Source organism: Lineus longissimus, chromosome 2 (genome assembly GCF_910592395.1).
Source record: "Lineus longissimus chromosome 2, tnLinLong1.2, whole genome shotgun sequence".
Classification (NCBI taxonomy): Eukaryota; Metazoa; Nemertea; class Pilidiophora; order Heteronemertea; family Lineidae; genus Lineus; species Lineus longissimus.
The window spans coordinates 20,918,621-20,938,701 of record NC_088309.1 but is presented as its reverse complement, the minus strand read 5'-3'; the positions used below and the strand labels follow the sequence as shown (position 1 = coordinate 20,938,701).

General features: G+C 39.8%; 1 protein-coding gene across 2 annotated transcripts; it reads left to right on the top strand.

The window, feature by feature from the left end:
• The first annotated feature begins 440 nt into the window (after nucleotides 1-440).
• LOC135482811 (septin-1-like) lies at nucleotides 441-19,381 on the top strand. 2 transcript variants are annotated; one of them, XM_064763210.1, is made up of 12 exons: nucleotides 441-482; nucleotides 6,249-6,354; nucleotides 6,540-6,626; nucleotides 8,383-8,448; nucleotides 10,375-10,498; nucleotides 10,617-10,751; nucleotides 10,964-11,183; nucleotides 11,384-11,529; nucleotides 11,826-11,927; nucleotides 14,669-14,735; nucleotides 15,024-15,121; nucleotides 15,459-19,381. In XM_064763210.1, exons 1-11 carry the CDS (start codon nucleotides 456-458, stop codon nucleotides 15,117-15,119), a joined length of 1,176 nt encoding a protein of 391 aa, XP_064619280.1. In that variant the 5' UTR covers nucleotides 441-455; the 3' UTR covers nucleotides 15,120-15,121; nucleotides 15,459-19,381. The 2 variants fall into 2 exon arrangements, with proteins under 2 accessions (XP_064619280.1, XP_064619281.1); XM_064763211.1 differs by lacking the exon at nucleotides 8,383-8,448.
• Nucleotides 19,382-20,081: the final 700 nt, after the last annotated feature.

Sequence of the window (20,081 nt, the reverse complement as noted above, 5' to 3'; positions counted from 1 at the left end):
TATGATTTCACCATGCTTGGCAGAGTTTATTTGAAACCACTTATTATGTCAGGACGAAGTTGTGAGGGCGAAAAGGTTGATGGAGCAAAGTGACCAGATACCGAGGGTCATAATCAGTGAAATGATAATCGGGTTGATTTTTCCGAGGGGCTATGACCTTATGAATGACATTGACACAGTTTTGACAATTTGTCACAACCACCCAGGATGATATTGTCCCAACGCCCGGTGCTGCCATCTGTTAAAATATCAAGGAACCACAATAAAGCTGGGAAGATTTCAGTTCCGCTGTTAGACAATAGAGTGCGTCTTAATACTGTGAAAATGGCGAGCGGTGAGTGTAGCACTCTACAAGTTTCTTTCAAAACACACCGATTATCTCAACGATCTTATTGAAATCTTCCCCTTTTATTGCAATATTCATCTGATATTGTTATTCTTTTTCATTACATGCAATGCCTACCGTTACAGAAGGAAGACAGGTGAGTCAAAGTGCACTTTTCTTGAGCCGGAAATTCACACCCGTCAGTCAGTTTTCATTCATTTGTACATACATCGTGTACAATGTATTGTGTAGAAGCACTGTGCAGACCTGTGTATGAACAGTGTATAGCACTTCAGTCTGAGATAAAATTGATAGAAATAAAGCCCTCCCTGAGCGGCCTATTTAACCCTCCATTGTCTGTTTTACCATGTTTGACCAGTCGGCGACATGATTCATGAATGAGGCGTATGTAGTACCAAAAACAGCACCGAGTGCAGTCAAAATGATGCTGTTGATAGGATGTCTCAGGTCTCACTCTCAGTCTGTCTATCTATTTTTTCTCAACATCAAAGACCCATGGTGTCCGGCATCAGACATGTTGGACTCTATTGTGCCTGGACAGCTGTCATTGTTACACTCACAGCTCTGATGATAGCTTGTTTCCTTTCACTTCAGTGACTGCTCTCCTCATGGTCATGTGCCGGCAGAAGCAGAGGTTCTCTGCTTGGAGGATTATTGTCACATGTTAACCCATTCCCTTTAGTCATTCTTGTCGAGGTCATGTGCCAGCAGTACCTCTGCTCGGAGCATGATTGTCATGTGTTAACCTATTTCCCTTCAGTCATTCTCCTCCTGGTCATGTGCCAGCAGTGCCTCTGCTCGGAGCATAAGAAGTGATGAAGTAAGGACACCCATCAATTTCTCTTTTTGGTTCATCACAAAGATTATTTTTGTGATCAATTGATTACATTCTGTTGACCATTTTCATTCATATTGATTTGCTGTTAATAACTTTCTCCAATTAAGAGCTTTTCTTGAAACATGTTCATTCAATTTTTTATTTTTGTTTTTTACTTGCCACTGGCATTATATTCCATTGATTGTATTTCGCTCAGGTATGCTTTTGGTGAAACTTTGCACCAGACTTCTCAAATGAGGCAAGAAAATTCGACAATGATGTCCAGATGGAATTTCCAGGCAACAGATCTATCAGAAAAATTGAAAAATTCGCAATCAAATTTGTCAAAGAATTTGATGAGAGATGCTTAGTGGAGTGACTAAATTATACGTAGTCGGATGTGCTCAGATACAATGAGATAAGAAAGGTGGAGATTGCTACAAAATTTTGTCAATCAAAACTTTGGGAAAAAAATACACTCTCTAAGATCAAAATCAACACTGAGGAATCTTGAAGTGTGCTATGAATGTATCGAAAATTACATCGAGTGTGCTTTGAATGTATCAAAACTGTACAACGAAAGTTCTGTGGCCATTCCCAGCTGATACCTGTATCTCACCTGCTTGTAGCTGACTACACATTAGTGACTAGTCAGTTCCTGGCAGTCAGTCACTTCAGGTGTGGAAAGAAAACATTCAACTCAATACAGCTACCTATCAGATCCGGCTACTTTTAGGGCTACTGTGTCCGGTCTTAGACCAACCAACCCCCAACGATGGTGAAAATGGTGAGTCTCCATGGCATTTCGTACCTTCGTTACTGCTAGAGCCATTTTGTAAAAACTTACAACCTACCACCCGTACCCTTCATTCAGACAATAAGCCCTCAACACAATTGTTGTACAAATTCTAGTATTTTTAAAGACAACCAAGTTTGACTATAGTAGGTTATAAAAAGGAAATCATGTTTTGAGAGTGACACATGCAGGCCAAATTGTCTTTTTACTTCCGTTCCATATGTGATTCACCTTCACAGCAGGTACATGTATTTAATTGCCACCGCCTGGGACACTTCTTTAATACCACATATTTTTCAAGTATGGTCAGGTCTTAATGATCGTTGAGCTTCTAATTGAAAACTTTCAATTTGTGTGGTGTCTTGATTATAAAGTATAAGCTACCATTGATTTGAACGCGCTGGATTGTCCAGCGTTATATCACGTCTTTTGTGCTGACATCAATGTAGTTGTTTGATGGCTACATGTCTATTGCTGGTTGCAGCAGTAAAATTCAGTCATTTGGCATAGGAGATCACTCTTGGTAGTGAAATATTCATTTTGCGACATTGATCAGCCTTAAAGTTCATTTAGGCCCAACTACTTACTTCTAATAGCCCTATCATTCTCACTACTTCGATTATCATACATTGCACTTTTCCAATTATGCTCTATTAGTTTGTGGTGTTGTCATAAATTTGTTTGACTACATGAAATTAGCCAAAGAGCCAAGAGTAAATAATTGCAATGATATTTTTAAACCGAGTTGAGAACTTATGACAGATATTGATATTCTGGTGTACAGCTCCATGATCAGCAATAATTTGATCATGTGAAGTTGTGTAGTTCAAGGAAACAAGAGCCCCCTGATGCCCCTGGTGGAATATGGCTGTCCAGGAAGGAGTCACCCTCTGGTCCTGATGCCCTCTGGAGCGAAATTGCTGTCCGGAAAGGAGTCCCCCTCATGTTACGATGTACATGTACATGAGGAATCCATCTGGCAAGGAACCAACTGGGAAAGCCAGAGCCTCTCTTCATCACAAATCAGAAGCAACTCAAATATTGTCCAGTCGGGCCTTTCCCTTGAAGCCTGCCAGTACTCCATTGTGTACGCTTCTCTGTATCATCCTTGACACCTGGATTTTTGTTTCATAATCGAATGTCGAAATAGGAGGCTTCTATAAAATGATGGTTGTTCAAATATCATGACTTTCCAATAGTTACTTTGGGAATTGGCTGCATGACCAGGTCCTTTCAGACGATATTGATTTTAATTGTCTGGTAGTGTGATACTGGTATTTTTCTAAGCCAGAAAATGGTAAACTGTTAGTCATTGAGTTGAGTGCCAGTAATACCAGTTTAAAACATGTACAGTGTGTAGTGTTTGCAACAATTCACATCTGGGATGTTTTGGTGAAGCTATCTGCTGACATTACCAGCTAGTATAGACAGTGATATATGGCTGTGGGCAGATCGAGGGCGTGGCTGCACTTAACTGTACAACCTCCCTGTCCCCTATTTGAGAAACATTTTGTATCTTAGCCTTTTTGGGGGTGAAGTGCCCCAAGTTGTCTAACGAGGAATCCTTTTGCTTTAGGCCTATTAGCATAAGGACTCCTAACCCTTCGTTAGCTCCGAGCTATGGCAGGACACAGGATTTGAAGTGTCCTTCCATTCGTTACTAACTAAAACAACATTGTGCAGAGACTTGCTTTAATCATTAGTGAATCCTTACAATATGTATGGAACTTCATGTCTTTCTTAAAAGTTGTGTTGTGGTAAGGTTTAACCCTTTGACTGCCACTGTGTTTTAAAACAATACCCAAGTCCAACATAGTAGCTCATCCAGTTAATATTCATCTTCTAAATGTTGGGCTGTGGTGGTTCAAATCTGTGTTGGACTGCTCTGGGAAGTCCAGTGTGAAAATGCACACTTCAGTATGTACACTTAAAGTTGTTGGATTGAAAACACTTTTTTAACAGTGAATTTGAGCAATCCGAGCAGCCAATAGTGAGTCAGCAGTGAGTAGCAGCATGTCAAACGTAGGTCTCTGGTTAGCCTATACCCGATGGGGAGATAGATCACAGCAGCAGACGGCAGAATGCGATTATCATGAGATCGACCATCTGCTTGCAGGCTCAAATCAGATAGGCTACTGAAAGCTGAAACATCAGCGTTGGGCTATTGTGGCAAAATAGAACTCAATTTATAAAATTGGCTTGGCTGTGGCTAGACTTCTCCATTTTTAAACTGAATGTCTTCTAAATTGCCAACCTAGTTGACTTGTGTGTGTACTGTAACGCTTCCAATGCTTTGCTGTAAAGTGCCAGCTACCAATAACTCCAACTTCTCCTTTGAATCGGAGGCGGTTGCAGAGAAATCATCTTTGCAGCTCTCACCATGATGGCGCTTGGTCACAGGAACTTGGAGTGAACCTTGAGTTAGCAGAGTGCATACACCTGGATTGACCATTGAGGTAGCAAACTCTGATGGTGTTTACACAAACACTGAAGAGTTATAATTCTTACTGCCTGTATGAACTGAGGAAATAAAAAAGTTCTTCAGGATGCTTCTCCTGCTGTGGAGGATTGGCATGTTCAGGCTATTTGGTATGAGTGTATCCGGCCATGTCTTGTAATGATTAGACCTCCTAAACGTGTCTTTAGCAAAAACTATTCACACATCACGTCACTTAGGCCAACTTCAGATGTAACATCACCTGAATGAAATGCAAGACGGAGATCCCTTCTACAAACTGTGTTGGTCAGTATTTCTGGACAAGTAAAATACCCCAACCAAATAAGAAACACGAAGACAGTTGCTTGTGATTGACTCCTCCTCCCTGGCCCAAGGAAGATAACAAATAACCCCTAATATTTTAAAGGTGTGAGTGTTCAGAACAGAAGGCAGTAGCTACATCAGCAGGCTGAGCCTGATAAAAAATTTAAATTTGAAATCTCTTGTGTTCGCTGAAAAGAGGCCAAGCTGCAGCTCAGTCTCAATAGCATAGCTGACGATGCATAATGTTCAGTTTGTTACAAACGTGACAGATAAATTTATTAGGCCTACTTTTGCAAATGACCCATGGCATATACCTAATCATATATTTATGATTCAAACATGAACGACTTCGTGACCGCTACACTAGAATGTTTCCAACAGAACATCATTGGCTTCTAGACATAAGAAAGACCCTGGATATGTTTAATAGATATCCAAGCCCAATTGTTTACCCGAATGGTAAATATTTTGATTGGGTGAACTTTAGCCTGTATTGAGAATATTTGTAGGTTCATGGGATTTCCTTTTGATGTTCTACTGAACAGTCAATGACATAGGATGACATACTCTCTACTGTCTATTAACAAAGCCATTCAGCTTTACTAATTTACAATTGCTTTTATTATACAGAGAGGACCTAAAAGAGCAGAAGACAAGGCAAAATATCTCTGCCAGGATGGATCAAAGTGCACATTATCTGGTGAAATGTGGCCATATATGACTTTTAAGAATATCATTTATAAGACAGAAAATAACTAAGGTGTTTTAGAATGGTATTTTCTGCTACTGCATGCAGTATCATCTGTAGTCAGCTTCAGTTGTGAGCCAGTACTGCATCTTTCTGACTTTCATATGGATCGCTATCTCTTTGTGGTCAGGTATCTGTATGATCAGAGAAGATGCAGCCAATAATCAATCATCAATTAGTACACTATCACTAGACCTGGGTAGGATACACATTGGTGGGATGAGTTGTTATATTTCATCCTTTCGGGGATTCCCCTTCAAGTCTCCATGACAACGGGGCAATGCACAGCTATTGATATCCCTTCCCCACCATGGTTAATAGTTGTGCTGTCTGGCACAGTGACTGCAGCTAACAGTATTTCCCATTGAGTGTTTTTTTTACTTGTTGTTTTCTTTGTCGCCTGGCTTGCTCACTTGATGCCTGGAATGATTCATGACCTATCCTCCTGACTCATCCGGTTCTCCGGGAGTGAGTACCTAGTACTCATGAGTGCTGCCAGAGCCACCTACATTTTGAAATGGGGACTGAAATTGTGTGGCCAAGATATCATCATTTGACAGTGACAGTTTGTTTTATCATTCAAGCTGTGGTTGCCTGGTATGCCAATATGTCTGTGCAATGATAGTCCCAAGGGTTTCAGGGCACAATGGACTGCCTCCCCAATGCACCACTGTAAAGTGCTCAGTCTATGGCCAATGTTATCCGACACTTTTAAAGATTGCAGTACAAGCATTTTTTCCATGGACACAATTAAGGTATGTGCTTGTTTTATCTTTCCAGTTCTCGAATCCAGAGACCCCTGGGTATGTGGGGTTCGCCAACCTACCCAACCAAGTTCACAGGAAATCTGTGAAGAAGGGTTTCGAGTTCACACTCATGGTGGTGGGTAAGTAAAAACTTCCATTTTACAAGAGTTTATGCAAAAGATACAAGATAGATGGTAATGCATTGTATAACAATAACACACATCAATGTCACCCAGTGTGAGGCGAAATGCACAGTCTCCTGATCTGCTTACAAAATGGACAGTCCCCAATTGTTGCAAGTTTTACATATTTTCTTTCAATTCAGGTGAATCGGGCCTTGGCAAATCGACCCTCATCAACAGTCTCTTCCTGACAGACCTCTACCCAGACCGGGTTATACCAGGATCAAAAGGTTTGTTTAACTGTTTTGGAATGTTCAATTTGGAATGAAGTTAGTTCTCGTAGTACATATCGATACTGGGTGTTCACAGCCTCGGAACTTGACAAAAATATCTGTTGGAATAAAGTTAACATTGGCAGGGTTCTGGTTGATGGAATTGTATGTTATACTACGTTTTTCTGTGAACATTGCCTGGTAAAATATGTTGAGTTATACCCGGGAGACACAGAGGACAAAAAATGTAGGGGTCGATCTGAGAATTATTGTCTTGTTGACAAAATTTATTGGTAAAGAATAGAGTAGTATGATAATTATGAGAAGACTTTGAACACCTAGACTAGTTTATTTGCCTCTCTCTTGAACCTGGCTGTTGCCATGTTTTGTGATTGTATTTTGTTCCTGACACCTGTACACCGCCTTCTCTGTTTGCATAAGAATGTTTGGTGTCCTCATTCATTTTTATCGCATTGTCATTGTTTAATCCTGTCTATACTTATGTTTAAGAAATTGATATCATCAGGAGGTATTAGTTGTCTCACCAAACAACAGGAGGGTGGAGCTGAAATGATAACTAGACCCAAATGTTGTCCCTTGGTGAGATAACCACTACCGACAATGATGTAAAGTGTTCTATTCTAAAACACCTAAAAAACACATTGAAATGTGATTCTGACTGCTTCATGAATGCTTCCATATTTTGCATCAACCCAAGCGGTTATGGTTGCCTATAAACCAGAAATGAAAACAAGGCACACTGCAATATACACTGCAAACAGAGGTCTGCATTGTAACCAAGGCGATTTGGAATGGGGTTTCTTTTGTACGGTTAACCCTGTTAAGGCTCATCTCCACATTAGCAATAAGATGCTCATTTCACTTAGTTGACTTGAGCAAGAAGTTCTGCACTATCATTATTGGCACAAACATGTACAATGACGGTGGAGAGCGTGGAAATCTTGGCGATATGTGGTTTTGTGGAGCTGGGCCTTACTGTTTAACATTTATTGTTAACAATAATTTTATACATAACTAATTAAACCTGACATTCTCATCCATTAGAGTATCTTATCAGCTCACTAATTGTGCTTCGCTAATAATCTGCAAATTTTTAATTACAAAATGAAGTCGAGAGTGAAATTAATGTCGGCAGTATTCGAGTGACATATGAAAATGGATGATTTGGTAGGCAGGTTTTAAACACACCAAATTTTTGCCCATTATAATGATAACAGACTGCTCTATGTAAATGGCACTAACTACATTTTATGCTGAAGCATTTGAAGAATTTTGATGAGGGACGCTGACCTCAGTTTCAATAAATTGACATGTCAAAGTCAAGGTAACTCGGTGCAGGTCAGTGCTTGAAGAGGTAATGACACTGCAACCTGTCATGTGGCAAAAATTTATTGATCGTTCCTTGAATGTAGGGATCCATTTCTCCGGCCAATGCTGTGTGCAAGTTCTGTACTTCTTGTTAAGCGAAGCTTGAAAAGATCCCACTGCGACAATATTCTTAAAAGGATAGCAAAGGTTACTCTCTCGACAGAAAATGTCACTAGTACGGGGCATAATGGTTATAAAGTATAAATTGTCATTGAAGAATTCCATCCTTATGATAATATCTCGTGTCCAGTTTATTGGAAATAATGTCTTTGCTTGGTCACTCTTGGTCACTGGAGGGGTATTCTTTAGATTTTTTGATCATCGTGTTTCTGCCCTCTTCCCTGCCTCCCTGCTCACCTCCATTATCCCTTCCCTTGATTTCTAGGCAAGCCGAGTCCAGCCAAACAACCCGTCATCATTCAGGGTAAACGCCCCGAACTCACCTCTGAAGGTCCAGTTACTTTTACCATTGCAGCATTCTTAGTTCTTGCTTCTTGTCGCTGTGTTATGAGTCCTGGATGGCGCTTCTCCATTTCAATAGGTGGCGCCATTTGTTGCAATATTGCTACAGTTTTGCTGTTGTGTTTTGCCAACAACGGGGGGACTATCATTTTTGCAGGAATGGAATATTTCAGCACAATTTAACAGCAAAGAACAGAGAAAGCTCTGAACCATTGCAGGGCATGATGCTATTGGAAAGAATTTCTTTTATATTTGATGCATGACCTTTAGACTATGGCTGACCAGTTTAGAAGCTCATCTGAAGCACCGTGACAGGGGGGGAGCAGACAAAAACTTACAACTCAGTCATGTAAAGTGGTGTTGTATTGTTGACACAGACAGTTGGGTCGAACAAATTGCAGGTCATTCTCTGTCCTTAAAGAAACTGTTATGAGGAAAGTCAGTGGATTTTGACTCATACTGGTCAATCATAGTCTTCAAATACCTACAGTCTTGTAAATCCACTCCTCCACGATGTGAATATTTAACAGGAAAGGACATCTACCCCTGTCCTCTCGACTTTCTGTACAGATCACTTGGTGACATCATAAAGAAATGATAGTTAAGATAGAACCTCTCTTAAAGGGACACCCTTGGTACTGACAAGTCTCTTGTCATATATTTTGTGGAGTTGATTGTTCATCATCAACATCATCATCATCAAAACTCTTCTTCTTGTCATGTCTTGTGATTGTACAAAATTACACCATTCTTCACTAAAACATTTTCAAAACCAACATAAAATTGTGTCAGTCTTTGTGTGAGAAACTGGGCTGGTTAAAAACAGGAACTGCATGAAGTAACTTGCTCGAACTCCATGATTAATTCAGGTCAAAAGGAAATGCTACTAATGAGCAACTGATTCATAGTTATGTTTTAGTGACGTCACTAACTTTAAAGGAGGGATGTCTTTAGATACCGTAAAGCTGTCTCAGATTTGATGAATTTGAATTTGCTGTGAAGAGGACGGTTCTCAGATATATATTACAGTACCAAATATTTGTGCACTTTTTCGGATGTACAATGTATATCTGTTGTGCCTTTCACACCGGAGTCGGTATAATCTATCATAAATGCCAGCCCAGTAATATCTTGCCACACTCTTCCTTTAAAATTGCAGTTGACATCCGCATATGGCATGTATGATTTGAGCACAAATAAGTTTGTTTATAAAAGACTGCACAGCACAGCATGCATATATCTAAAAGCATACTATTCTGCATGGCAATGAATATAATTAGCCACTGTAACCATCTTAAAGTGGCTCTCCTAATTAGCTTGAGCAGATTTGAGTGGATCGAAATGCAAACAAGTAAAGGACCATTTTACTTCCTGACTAATTAGCAGTCTTCCCAAAATAAGCTGCATTGCTTCTTCGATCTGTTTAAATTGGTCCTGTGGTTCCATCTATACTTGTTTGGGGAACCGGTCTGATGTTGGTTTTTGGCATTTCTTTGGTTTACAGTTGCTTGAGTTACTTCAAACTCTGAATTGAAAGAGGTTTTGTTTGGTTAAAGCTCAGAGGAACAAGAGATGACAGCCAGGTTTATTAGAGACATTGGCCTGGTTCCTTGGCCTGGTACTGTAGTATGTCATGAAATTGGACGCAAAGAAGAAGAAAAAGGTTTAAAGCTTCTCGAGTAAATCCATAAAAAGTTCTATGTGAGAACCTTCAGATGGCCCTTAAAAAGACACAGTGTTTTTTGGTCTAACTGGAGTGACATATTTTTGTTCTGATAACTTTTGCAAACCCATGAAGCCGTAGCCCAGTTTTTCCATGGAGAGGTGGATGGAACATGAAATCTTATGTATCAATGTTGACAAAATACAAGGTTTTTTTTACCCACTTTGATTATTCTTCATTTTTCTCCCACAGAAAAAATGCATCAGACCCTGAAGATTGATGCATCGTCGGTTGAGATTGAGGAGCGAGGGGTTAAGCTCCGTCTGACAGTTGTGGATACGCCTGGGTTCGGTGATGGAATTGACAATGACAACTGGTAGGTATATAAAAAGCTGACAGATCTTGCCAAGTCCTAAAAATGACTGGACGCAGATGTATCGGATGATGCATAGGTATTTGACAGGTGAATGATTTCATGTTTTACATCTTTTCAGTTTTAATAAAATTATAAAATACATCGACGACCAATACGAGAAGTTCCTTCGGGACGAGAGTGGCCTTAACCGACGAAACATTAGTGACAACCGAGTACACTGTTGCTTTTACTTCATTAATCCAGCAGGGCATGGGTAAGTCAAATCAGGCTTGGGACATTTCAGACTTTTGGATGCTTTCTGTGTCTTTTTCAGTAAAAAGGTTTAACTTGTCAATGGAAATGGAAAGCTATTTGCCTCCGCTCTCTGTAAAAGTTTAAATTTTCAAAATCCGACCAAAAATAAGCAGTTGAGAGGCATATTTTGCCTTTAAGAATTAAATTTATTACAAGTGTCATTACTTTCAGTCTGAAACCCCTAGATGTTCAGTTTATGAAGGCCATTCACAACAAAGTCAACATTGTACCAGTTATAGCCAAGTCGGACACTTTAACCTTGCAAGAAGTACAGAGGCTAAAGTCGAGAATTCTGGGCGAGATTCAAAAGCATGGTATCCAGATCTACACACTGCCAGAATGTGACTCGGATGAGGATGAAGATTATAAAGAACAATGTAAACAACTAAAGGTGAGTCGGAACCCCAAACTTGAGTCGGAACCCCAAACTTGAGTCAGAACCCCAAACTTTCGCCGTAGACATAGACCAAGCTTTTTCAGTGCGACACCAGCGAGTACCTGCAACTATCATCACTACTATTGTGTCACAAAAAAGTCTCGACCGGCAGCAATTAACAAATTTCTTTATCATTGATTTGTTTCTCTTTACAGGCCGCAGTTCCATTTGCTGTTGTGGGGTCTAGCCAAGTTGTAGAAGTTAAAGGTCGTAAGGTCAGAGGTCGTGTGTATCCATGGGGTGTTGTAGAAGTCGAAAACCCTGATCATTGTGATTTCATCAAGCTCAGAACAATGCTCATGTAAGTACCTATTTACTATGCGGAAAATGCCTCAGAACTATGGCTGAAATGGTGTTCAGAACTGATTGTTTAGTATAATTCAAGCTAATACACTATCTTGCATGAGTTCAACTTGGATGCACTTTGATGAAAAACTAAACTGATGACATTGCCAGTGCTGATTGACTTCATGAATACACGATATGAGCAGCTCACTGTTTCATGCCTTATCCTATTCTCCTGTCATGCTTGGCGCCTCATGTCTTGGCCCTGTTTCAGATTGTTAAATATCTAAAAGTTTGAAAAACTATTTTCAGCACGCACATGAATGATCTCCAGGAAGTCACCCAAGATATACATTACGAAAACTACCGATTAGACAACCTCAAGGGCGGTGGTGGAGAACCTAAGAGAGTCAAGTATGTCGATTACTTTTTCATTTGCGCCTTGTTTGTGAACACAAGTTCGAATAATCAGTTGACCCATTTCCCCTTGGGCCGTGTTTACATTGTGATTCACCTTGTCACTTGTCACGACCAAGAAATTGACTTGGTGTAGAAAATATGTCATGATATGACAAGAGAGTGAAAAGTGACAGTGTGAATCTTATGTTGTGCGCCTTTTTAGAAATGACTTGCTTCTTTCTTGTAGTGAGAAGTTGCAAGTGACAACATGAACTTTATGTACACCCACTCTTAGAAGTTCATTGATAAGTTCCCCTTTGTGGATGTATTCCTTTTTCATTTGGACTATTCATCTCCACATGTTCAACTCCATTAGAAAGCATTGCCCTGGCATTGGTGTTGAATCCCGTGACTCTAGCTGTTGTATGCTGATGTTAGATAGTTGATGTCTCATCATCATTATCATCATCTTTCATACCGTTTTCTGAAGTTGTTGTTTGAATCCCAATTGCTTGTAAAGTATAGATAGAGAAATCAACAAAAAAGAAGAACTTTTTGGACATGCTGAGTTTCATGTTACTTGGATTGGCAGTACCTTGAAAGATTCTTCACTCATCAATCTATTCTCAATTTGTTTCTGTTTTTTTTCTTCTTTCCTTATTTGCCATGCTATCTTCAAACCTTCACATTATATTTCCATAGTGGTGATACTGGGTAAGCCACCATATTACTTTGGTTCCTTTCAACTCTCACATTTCATATTTGTAAAGTACTACTTTGTCCGAGTGTCTTGTCCAAACAGGGTATCCTTCTCCCTTGCAAGGAAGAGGTGCGCACGTTATCCTCTCCCAACATCCTGAAAAACATGAAGAATTCCAGCATGCAGCTCTCTTGTCCTTGTTTGGGAGGAGACCCTGTAGAGAGTCAGCTCAGTGATCTCATTTGGATGTCCATTTTGAACGCCAATCCTTGTCCTTGACCCTACCAACAAAATGTGGATGACGTCATGATTGATGTCACCGGACTTCACTTTTGGAATTCTTGCATTGACATAGTGCAACACGTGGGTCAAGAACAAAAATTTGTTGTCCAGAATGGTGTCTTTTTCTGTGATGATCATCTGTGCAGCCTCTGTTGACAGTAACATATCCTAAATTGACACAGTCGGTGCACATGTATCCCTTGTTACACTCTCAGCTGCACTACGATGATGCACCATGATGGCCCCTGGCGGTATGGCAGCTGGTAGTAGGCCATTTGACAGATTGTTTCAGAAGATGATACGTGATATTGCATCTTTATCGCAATCTTTGAAAGGTGAAGCTGAGAGAGTTACAATTGGGATATGCGTGAAATTGGCTGTTTAGGATTAGTCTCTGTAGCATGTATTTCGAATAATTCACTGACTGTGGGCAAACTGATGCTGTTTGAAAGGTGTTGAGAAATTTTACTGAGGGCCTATATTATAGACAGGATTAGGAGGGTCCTATTTGTGCAGTCAAGTAACTTGGTCTTGCTTGACTTGTTGATACCAATCACCCCTTTACTCTGCAAACCTAATCTGGCCTACCTGCCTTGTGCCTACTGAAATGAAGAAAATCTTTTGCTAATAGATGACAGCTTTTACATAGTGCTCATCATACCAACCAGTGACCTGGGTCGGCACATAGAAATTCTGGGTGAATGTGATCAAGCTGCTCATATGACATATAGCATATGTGAAAAGATTCCAGTTAAAGACATTTAATCTATCCCCTTCCCCTCCCTCCCCCTGCCCTCATGCCATTGCCAAGCCTCCATTTCTGCATTAGTCCTTGTCGATTGCATCAAACTGCTCCATCATTTGCGTACTTCCATGCAATGAATCTTTGAAACACTTTTTCTTGGCGAGATCAAAACAGTTGCATTTTCTGAGCATTTCACAGGGCATAAATTGATTTAAATAAGCAAGCAGAAACAGTAAATCTGACCAAGGAGGTGGTGGTTCAGTGGGCGCATGTTGATTTCTTACGATGAAACAGATCTAATTTGAACTTATGGTCCATGAAATTTATAATGCTAGTTTTATAACCTTATCATGAAAGTGACATTTGACAGGTCTTGGAATGCTTTCAGTAATCAAGTAATTGCCATTGCATGTTGTTCCTAGTCTGCCTCTTCCCAGAGAAGTGCCCCTCTTGGCAGAGTTCTGTTGTGTGGAAAAAATTGCTCAAATATCAGGTCAGCCTCTTCTGCTGACGACTTCTTCATGTCAGTCGTGACGTCAAAATCAACCTGTTTCAGACAGTTTTTGACATCTCAGCTGATGTGATGTCATCAACATCAAAGGCTGAGCCGATAAAACGACCATTTTCCCCCCAAAACTTAGCTCCACCACAAGGTACACTCATTTGGAAAGAGGCGAATATTGTCAAGTTACTCTGTAAGCTTATACTTGTAAGAATGTGGTCAATCTCGAGACACTTCTCCTTAACAATGGATGCTTGGACTTCGTTGGTTGGGTCTAACAGTTCTGCGTAACAATCTTTTATATCTAGAGGCATTAGTGGGTCACTCACTGGTCAGCGGAAAGATGAATGAATCCTCTGAAAGTTTCTTAAAGTAGTAAACACACTGTGTGGGATGGATTCCCCTTTCGTATACTTGTAGATTAATCTTTGTTATGAAAATTGGTGCTGATTTGGGGATGTTGCTTTTACCACATCCTGACCCTTGTATTAAAGCCCGTTTTGTATACAAAATTTTGTTTTTTTCAGACACTCGCGTAAATCTGATGTGGAGACAACCGAGAAGGAAAGGGAGTTAGCTGCAAAGGATGCAGAGGTATGATTTTGTTAAATATTGATAATAATTAGACTTCTTTAAGGCTAAATCAATGCAGTTTCATTGCATAATGGCTTCGCATATGACAGGGAATTGAAGATTGGTGAATTTCATCTTGTCAAACATTGCGGGTATGATTTCTAGTCATTCTTATCCTAGTTGCCTCCTACATTCCATATTTACAAGTTATCCTTTGATGTTTTCCCATCACTTTCAAAAGTGAGTCTTCAAGACTCGACTCCTCAGAGATTAGTTCGTACATGTAAATATGAATTGATGTTTTTTCAGTTGCGACAAATGCGCGAAATGCTTGCTAAGATGCAGGCGGAGATGAAGAAGAACCCTGTGCAGAATGGTGGACCAGCTTCAGGCAAGGCTCACTAAGTGTAAGCTCAAGTTAGATTAGGTTGCCCTCCTTGTGGATGAAGACTAACGGCAATCAACATCTAGAAAACCTGATCTGCTAAATTGTATTGTTACAAGAGGTTGACCAACGTCATTAAAATGAAATACATGTACATGTACTTTTTGAGTGCTGGACTTTGCAAAAGAAAAGCCATAGTCATAGAAGTAGACTTCGTGTGTGAGCATAAATTACAAGATTACTCAAAATTTTGCAGATAATACTCCAAAATCCTGTTTAAATACTACTTGGTCATATTTTGCAAGGGCGGGTTTTGAACATAATGAGTCATTTCAATTCTAAACGATTCTCTTTTTCAGGCATTTGAATATCAGTCATTGTTCAGCTCTACCTGGGTCAGCAGCCAGTCACTTCTATTCATGTGGGATCAAAATTCTCCAGACGGTGCATTTGTGTAATGTTTGCCTAGACAGCTGTTAATATTGCTAGTGTCACTCTCGAAACGAGATTAAGGATTGCGAGAGTTCTGCTTGGAGAGGATGGAAAAATGTGCAAAGAATGACAATTAAAAATTTCTGAGACTTTTATGTGGGTGAGTTTGGCCCAAATTGGGTGGAACGTACATTTCCACCTAATTGCTTGAACAATACATGAGAATCTGTAATTTCTACAAGACGTGTTAAGAAAATATGTAAGAAGGCGCCCCAAGGCCAGTGGCCTGGAATCATCTTTGATTAGTCTTCAATTTGGGACTGGTGGGCAGTTCCCATCCTCAGGGCCAAATCACACTGCTTCTAAATGCTGGAAGATTTAGTCGAATCTTTCTTCAACAACTTTCTTACTCTTGTAACTACACCAACATGACCAATCAATAAAAAGTTGCACTCAATTTGCTTCTAACAGACTGATGGGCACCATGTTAATGATGTACTTGATACACATAACTAGCTAATAACTAGCTAATAACTAGCTAATTAGAAGCATAATCTAATGCTTTGATTTCACTGCAGCAGGAAACAGGCATTTCACAGGGGTTGGATTAGTTTCAGTCTAAGTAAGTGGCTTAGTAATGGTACTGTCCCCAAAGCCTGTGAAAGTTGAGAAACTGTGACGGTGAACATCAGTAGTCGAAGTGGGCCTAAAAATGTACGATCTAGAAACTTGGTCTCAAGAGCTTCAAAATCAATTTGTTAGTGGTAAAGAACACCACTTAATGAAATGTGCTTGTTTTCCTCTGTATGGTATCATAATGTCTGTGAGGAGAAGAAGCAAACCTGTGGTCTTTGTCAATTTTCCTTTGTCTCCTTGTACACATAATCTCTGAGATTCTTGTATATGTGTTTGCACGGTTAACATGACAGGAGTTCGAGCTTTAGTAGTTTTAATCTCTGTTGTATCATTACTAGATATTCAAGCTACATCGATGCATGCAGCCGACAAACTGGTTTTGCTAGTCACCTTTGCATCAAATTTCTACTGAAAAATTAATACTCTTTGTAGATGTTCTAATGAAATAATCATAAATTCTTTCTGTTGTGGGAGAATTACTTTTCACTCAGTGGCCGAGAAGTCTTACCCAAGGTTTTGTCATACGGCCATATAGGTGATGATAGTCTTTATTTCCTTCAGTAAACTTTACACTTGTTTTTAGCTCGCAGTACCATTTGGCTCTGGCTGCATGTGTTTGTGTAAGAATGTTAAACATATCATGGCCCTTTCTGTTGGTAGTCTGAATTTTATCGCCCAGTGAGAGGGAACTTCAACCCCAACTGAGGGCATCACTGGCTGTGAATGTGATATTGGCTCTGGGACCAGCTTGTGTCCTGGCATATGTGTTTCTTGATTTCTTCACTTTGGGCCATGAAATTCAACACTTGACAGTGAAAGTGGTCATACATATAGTCACCTGTCATATTCGTTTATTTATCAATCATGTATTTCGCTAGCTAGTGTACATTAGATTTTGGTTGCACCATCGGGTTCACCCAGAAAACAAAAAAAATGCTTGGTCCTTCGTATTAAGGAAGGAGGTGTTCAGTGATCAGTTCCACAGTATACAAAAAATTAAAGGTTTGAAAGCACCAAAATTCTTTCCTGGAGGATCGCATTAGGCCTAGTCCTATTTAACTGAAATGAAATTTTGATCCAACAGATTGGAATCTCTCATACATGACAACTTATCTTCTTTTCTTACAAAATTAATAAATGTACTTATATAAGTAATGTATTGCTATTGTTCATGTATCATTTAACACTATTGAAAAACGCAATATTTGAAATTGTAGGGTACAGTAATTTTGTACTTTCTGTATTCATGGTAAAGATGTTGTCAATAATGCTGTGTATGATATTGGCAGACTCGGTAGTTTAAAATAATATTCGTACTAATCACATTGTCAGCTAATTGTGCAGGCTTCTGTTATTGTATAAGCAAAATTTTGGCTTTGTTGCAAAACGATTCTATTTCTTGTTGTCCACCTAAAGATACCTCCTGTAAATTTTATCCCACCGACTTAAAGGCCTTGTCCTCTCATGGAACACGTATTTTTCAGCGAGTAACTACATTTCATTGTACAATTTAGAGCTTGATAGTCTGTGTATTCCTTGGCGATGCTACCTGTCCCTGTACTTGACCTGTGTAACGTTACTTACCATCACAGTGAACATAAATGTATATAATATGCATTGCACGTTCATGCAAAATAAGAAAATTCAGGTAATAAGTGTTAAATTTCAGTGAGAATTCTGGGCCTTTGAGATTTCATGTTAGATTGAGGTGATGGGCTGTGCATGTGTGAACACAATTTGGACAACTTCCGATATTGAATTGTTCAGCGATGCTTTTGGCTTCACTTACAAACCCCTTTGATCATCAAAACTATGTTCTGAGATTGATATGAGATTCTATTACAGTTTTTCGATTTTCTGTGTTGTGAAAGGTAGATTTATAAATTCTCTTGCAATATTGATGGCAGATTATCTCCGATTGTCTGAAAAAGATGATACACTCATAATCTTGTCTTCAAAGATATATGAATAAATCTTCTGATGAGATGTTTTTGCTTGATGCCAAATTCTGCCTGAGCTGTTTTATGAGGAGAAAATTAAGAAAATGGATAGCATTGTGTACTACTGGGTAGAGATTTGATTAGTAATGTTGTCTGCTTAATTGTGCAATAAGTGCTTGTATTGGGACTAACTAACAATTCTACATGACAAAAATCGGTTCATGTATTTGTTCTTTAAATTAGAGTTGTATGTCTCGTAACTATGAAATTATTGTAAAAATAAATAAAACGGCCGGCTGAAGATGAGCCTTTTCTTTCGAAGCCGTGCCGTGCCTCTTTCAAGTCCAAGTTCACTTTTGCATGTTGTTAACTTGGTCCCGTGGAAGTGCTGGTTCAGGCCTTACATGTACGTCCTCAGGTGGCAGCATTGGTCTTAACTAGCATTTCTAGTGATCCGTATGTAAACAATGAGCATACATTAACCTGGCCTCGAACCTAAACAAAAAATGTGTCACGCAAAAAGTTTCTTTGGGGCACAGCTCAAAATACAAGAAACGCCTCATCACCTGATTACAATGTGTATTTGAGCTAGTCTTAAATGGCTTTGTTCCTCATCGTCGAATTGTAGTTGTGTCTTGAAGTACCTTTCTGCACCCTGAAATTATTTAGTTTAGTTATCTTGTCTTGGGTATTGTGCTTCAGCTTGGTGCTTGCTGTAAAATTATCAAGGCTAACTGAATTTATCAATGTTCTGTATTATTAGTATCTTCATCTGTAGTTCACTTCACCCAACTTTGCCCAGATCATCTATGCTGTGAGATCAGGTGACCTGTACATCAGTGTAGAGGCTGTTTGGGCCCAGATCATCTATGCTGTGAGATCAGGTGACCTGTACATCAGTGTAGAGGCTGTTTGGACCCAGATCATCCATGCTGTTAGATCAGGTGAACTGTACATCAGTGTAGAGGCTGTTTGGGCCCAGATCATCCATGCTGTTAGATCAGGTGAACTGTACATCAGTGTAGAGGCTGTTTGGGCCCAGATCATCCATGCTGTTAGATCAGGTGAACTGTACATCAGTGTAGAGGCTGTTTGGGCATTGCTGGGTAAGATAAACGTATTGGTATCTACAGTAGTTTCTCGGCTAGACAGTTTTAAAACACTCGACCGTACCGTGTCGTTGGTCTGACGTTACTCGTGTATGGTGATTACAGTTTTGTACTACCTTTTATTTTGTATAGACTTATACAATAAACCAAAAGTCATACCATCAATCTGTATTTGGCTTTGTTATTTTGCCATGTTTTAAAGGCTGGCACCGTTCATCCAGAAATCTTAAAATTGAGCTTGAATTTGAATATGTACAGTATGTGTAAATACGTACTGAATACAAATTTCGACAACGCTGTTGTGGAGAATGACATACAAGTACTACAAATGCCAAGTTTCATCAAATTTGCCTGCATTATAACAGTGCTTGTTGGCAATGTTTATTAGTATTTACCTGAACCACACAAGAAAATGGAACAGAAAGGAATGGTGTGGGCCTTTAATACATTCAGCCCCAACTGCATGCCCCCCCCCCCCCCAACTTTGTTATTGCTTTCTGCCATGCAGTTTTAAGCATTCTGTATAGATGGCAGTGAAATTCAACAAACTTGAAGGCCGAGCAAACTCAAGAAACTTGAAGGGCAAAGATGAGCCAATCAGATTATGCCAAGGCTGAAATGTTACTTTTTCATCTTGACCCACAAGTGTTGCTCCGTTAACGCCTGTGTACTTTGCTCTCAAGTAGTTAAGTCGGTAATGACCGAGCGAGTACTCTTAGGAGCTCTTTGTGACAATCCCCCTCTGCTGCCCCCACCCTAACCCCCCCCCCCCCCCCCCCCCCCCGGGACTTAAACTTTACACTGCCCAGGCTCTTTATAAAGTAATGCCCCTGGAAGGTCATCTAATCTAATGACACACCAAACT

What these genes read in the sequence shown, in the direction of transcription:
- LOC135482811 (XM_064763210.1), top strand. Translation starts at nt 456, where the DNA reads ATGCCTACCGTTACAGAAGGAAGACAG. An exon ending in CCGTTACAGAAGGAAGACAG is followed by an intron (nt 483 to 6,248) that starts GTGAGTCAAAGT and finishes TTATCTTTCCAG; the next exon opens with TTCTCGAATCCAGAGACCCC. An exon ending in GGTTATACCAGGATCAAAAG is followed by an intron (nt 6,627 to 8,382) that starts GTTTGTTTAACT and finishes CTTGATTTCTAG; the next exon opens with GCAAGCCGAGTCCAGCCAAA.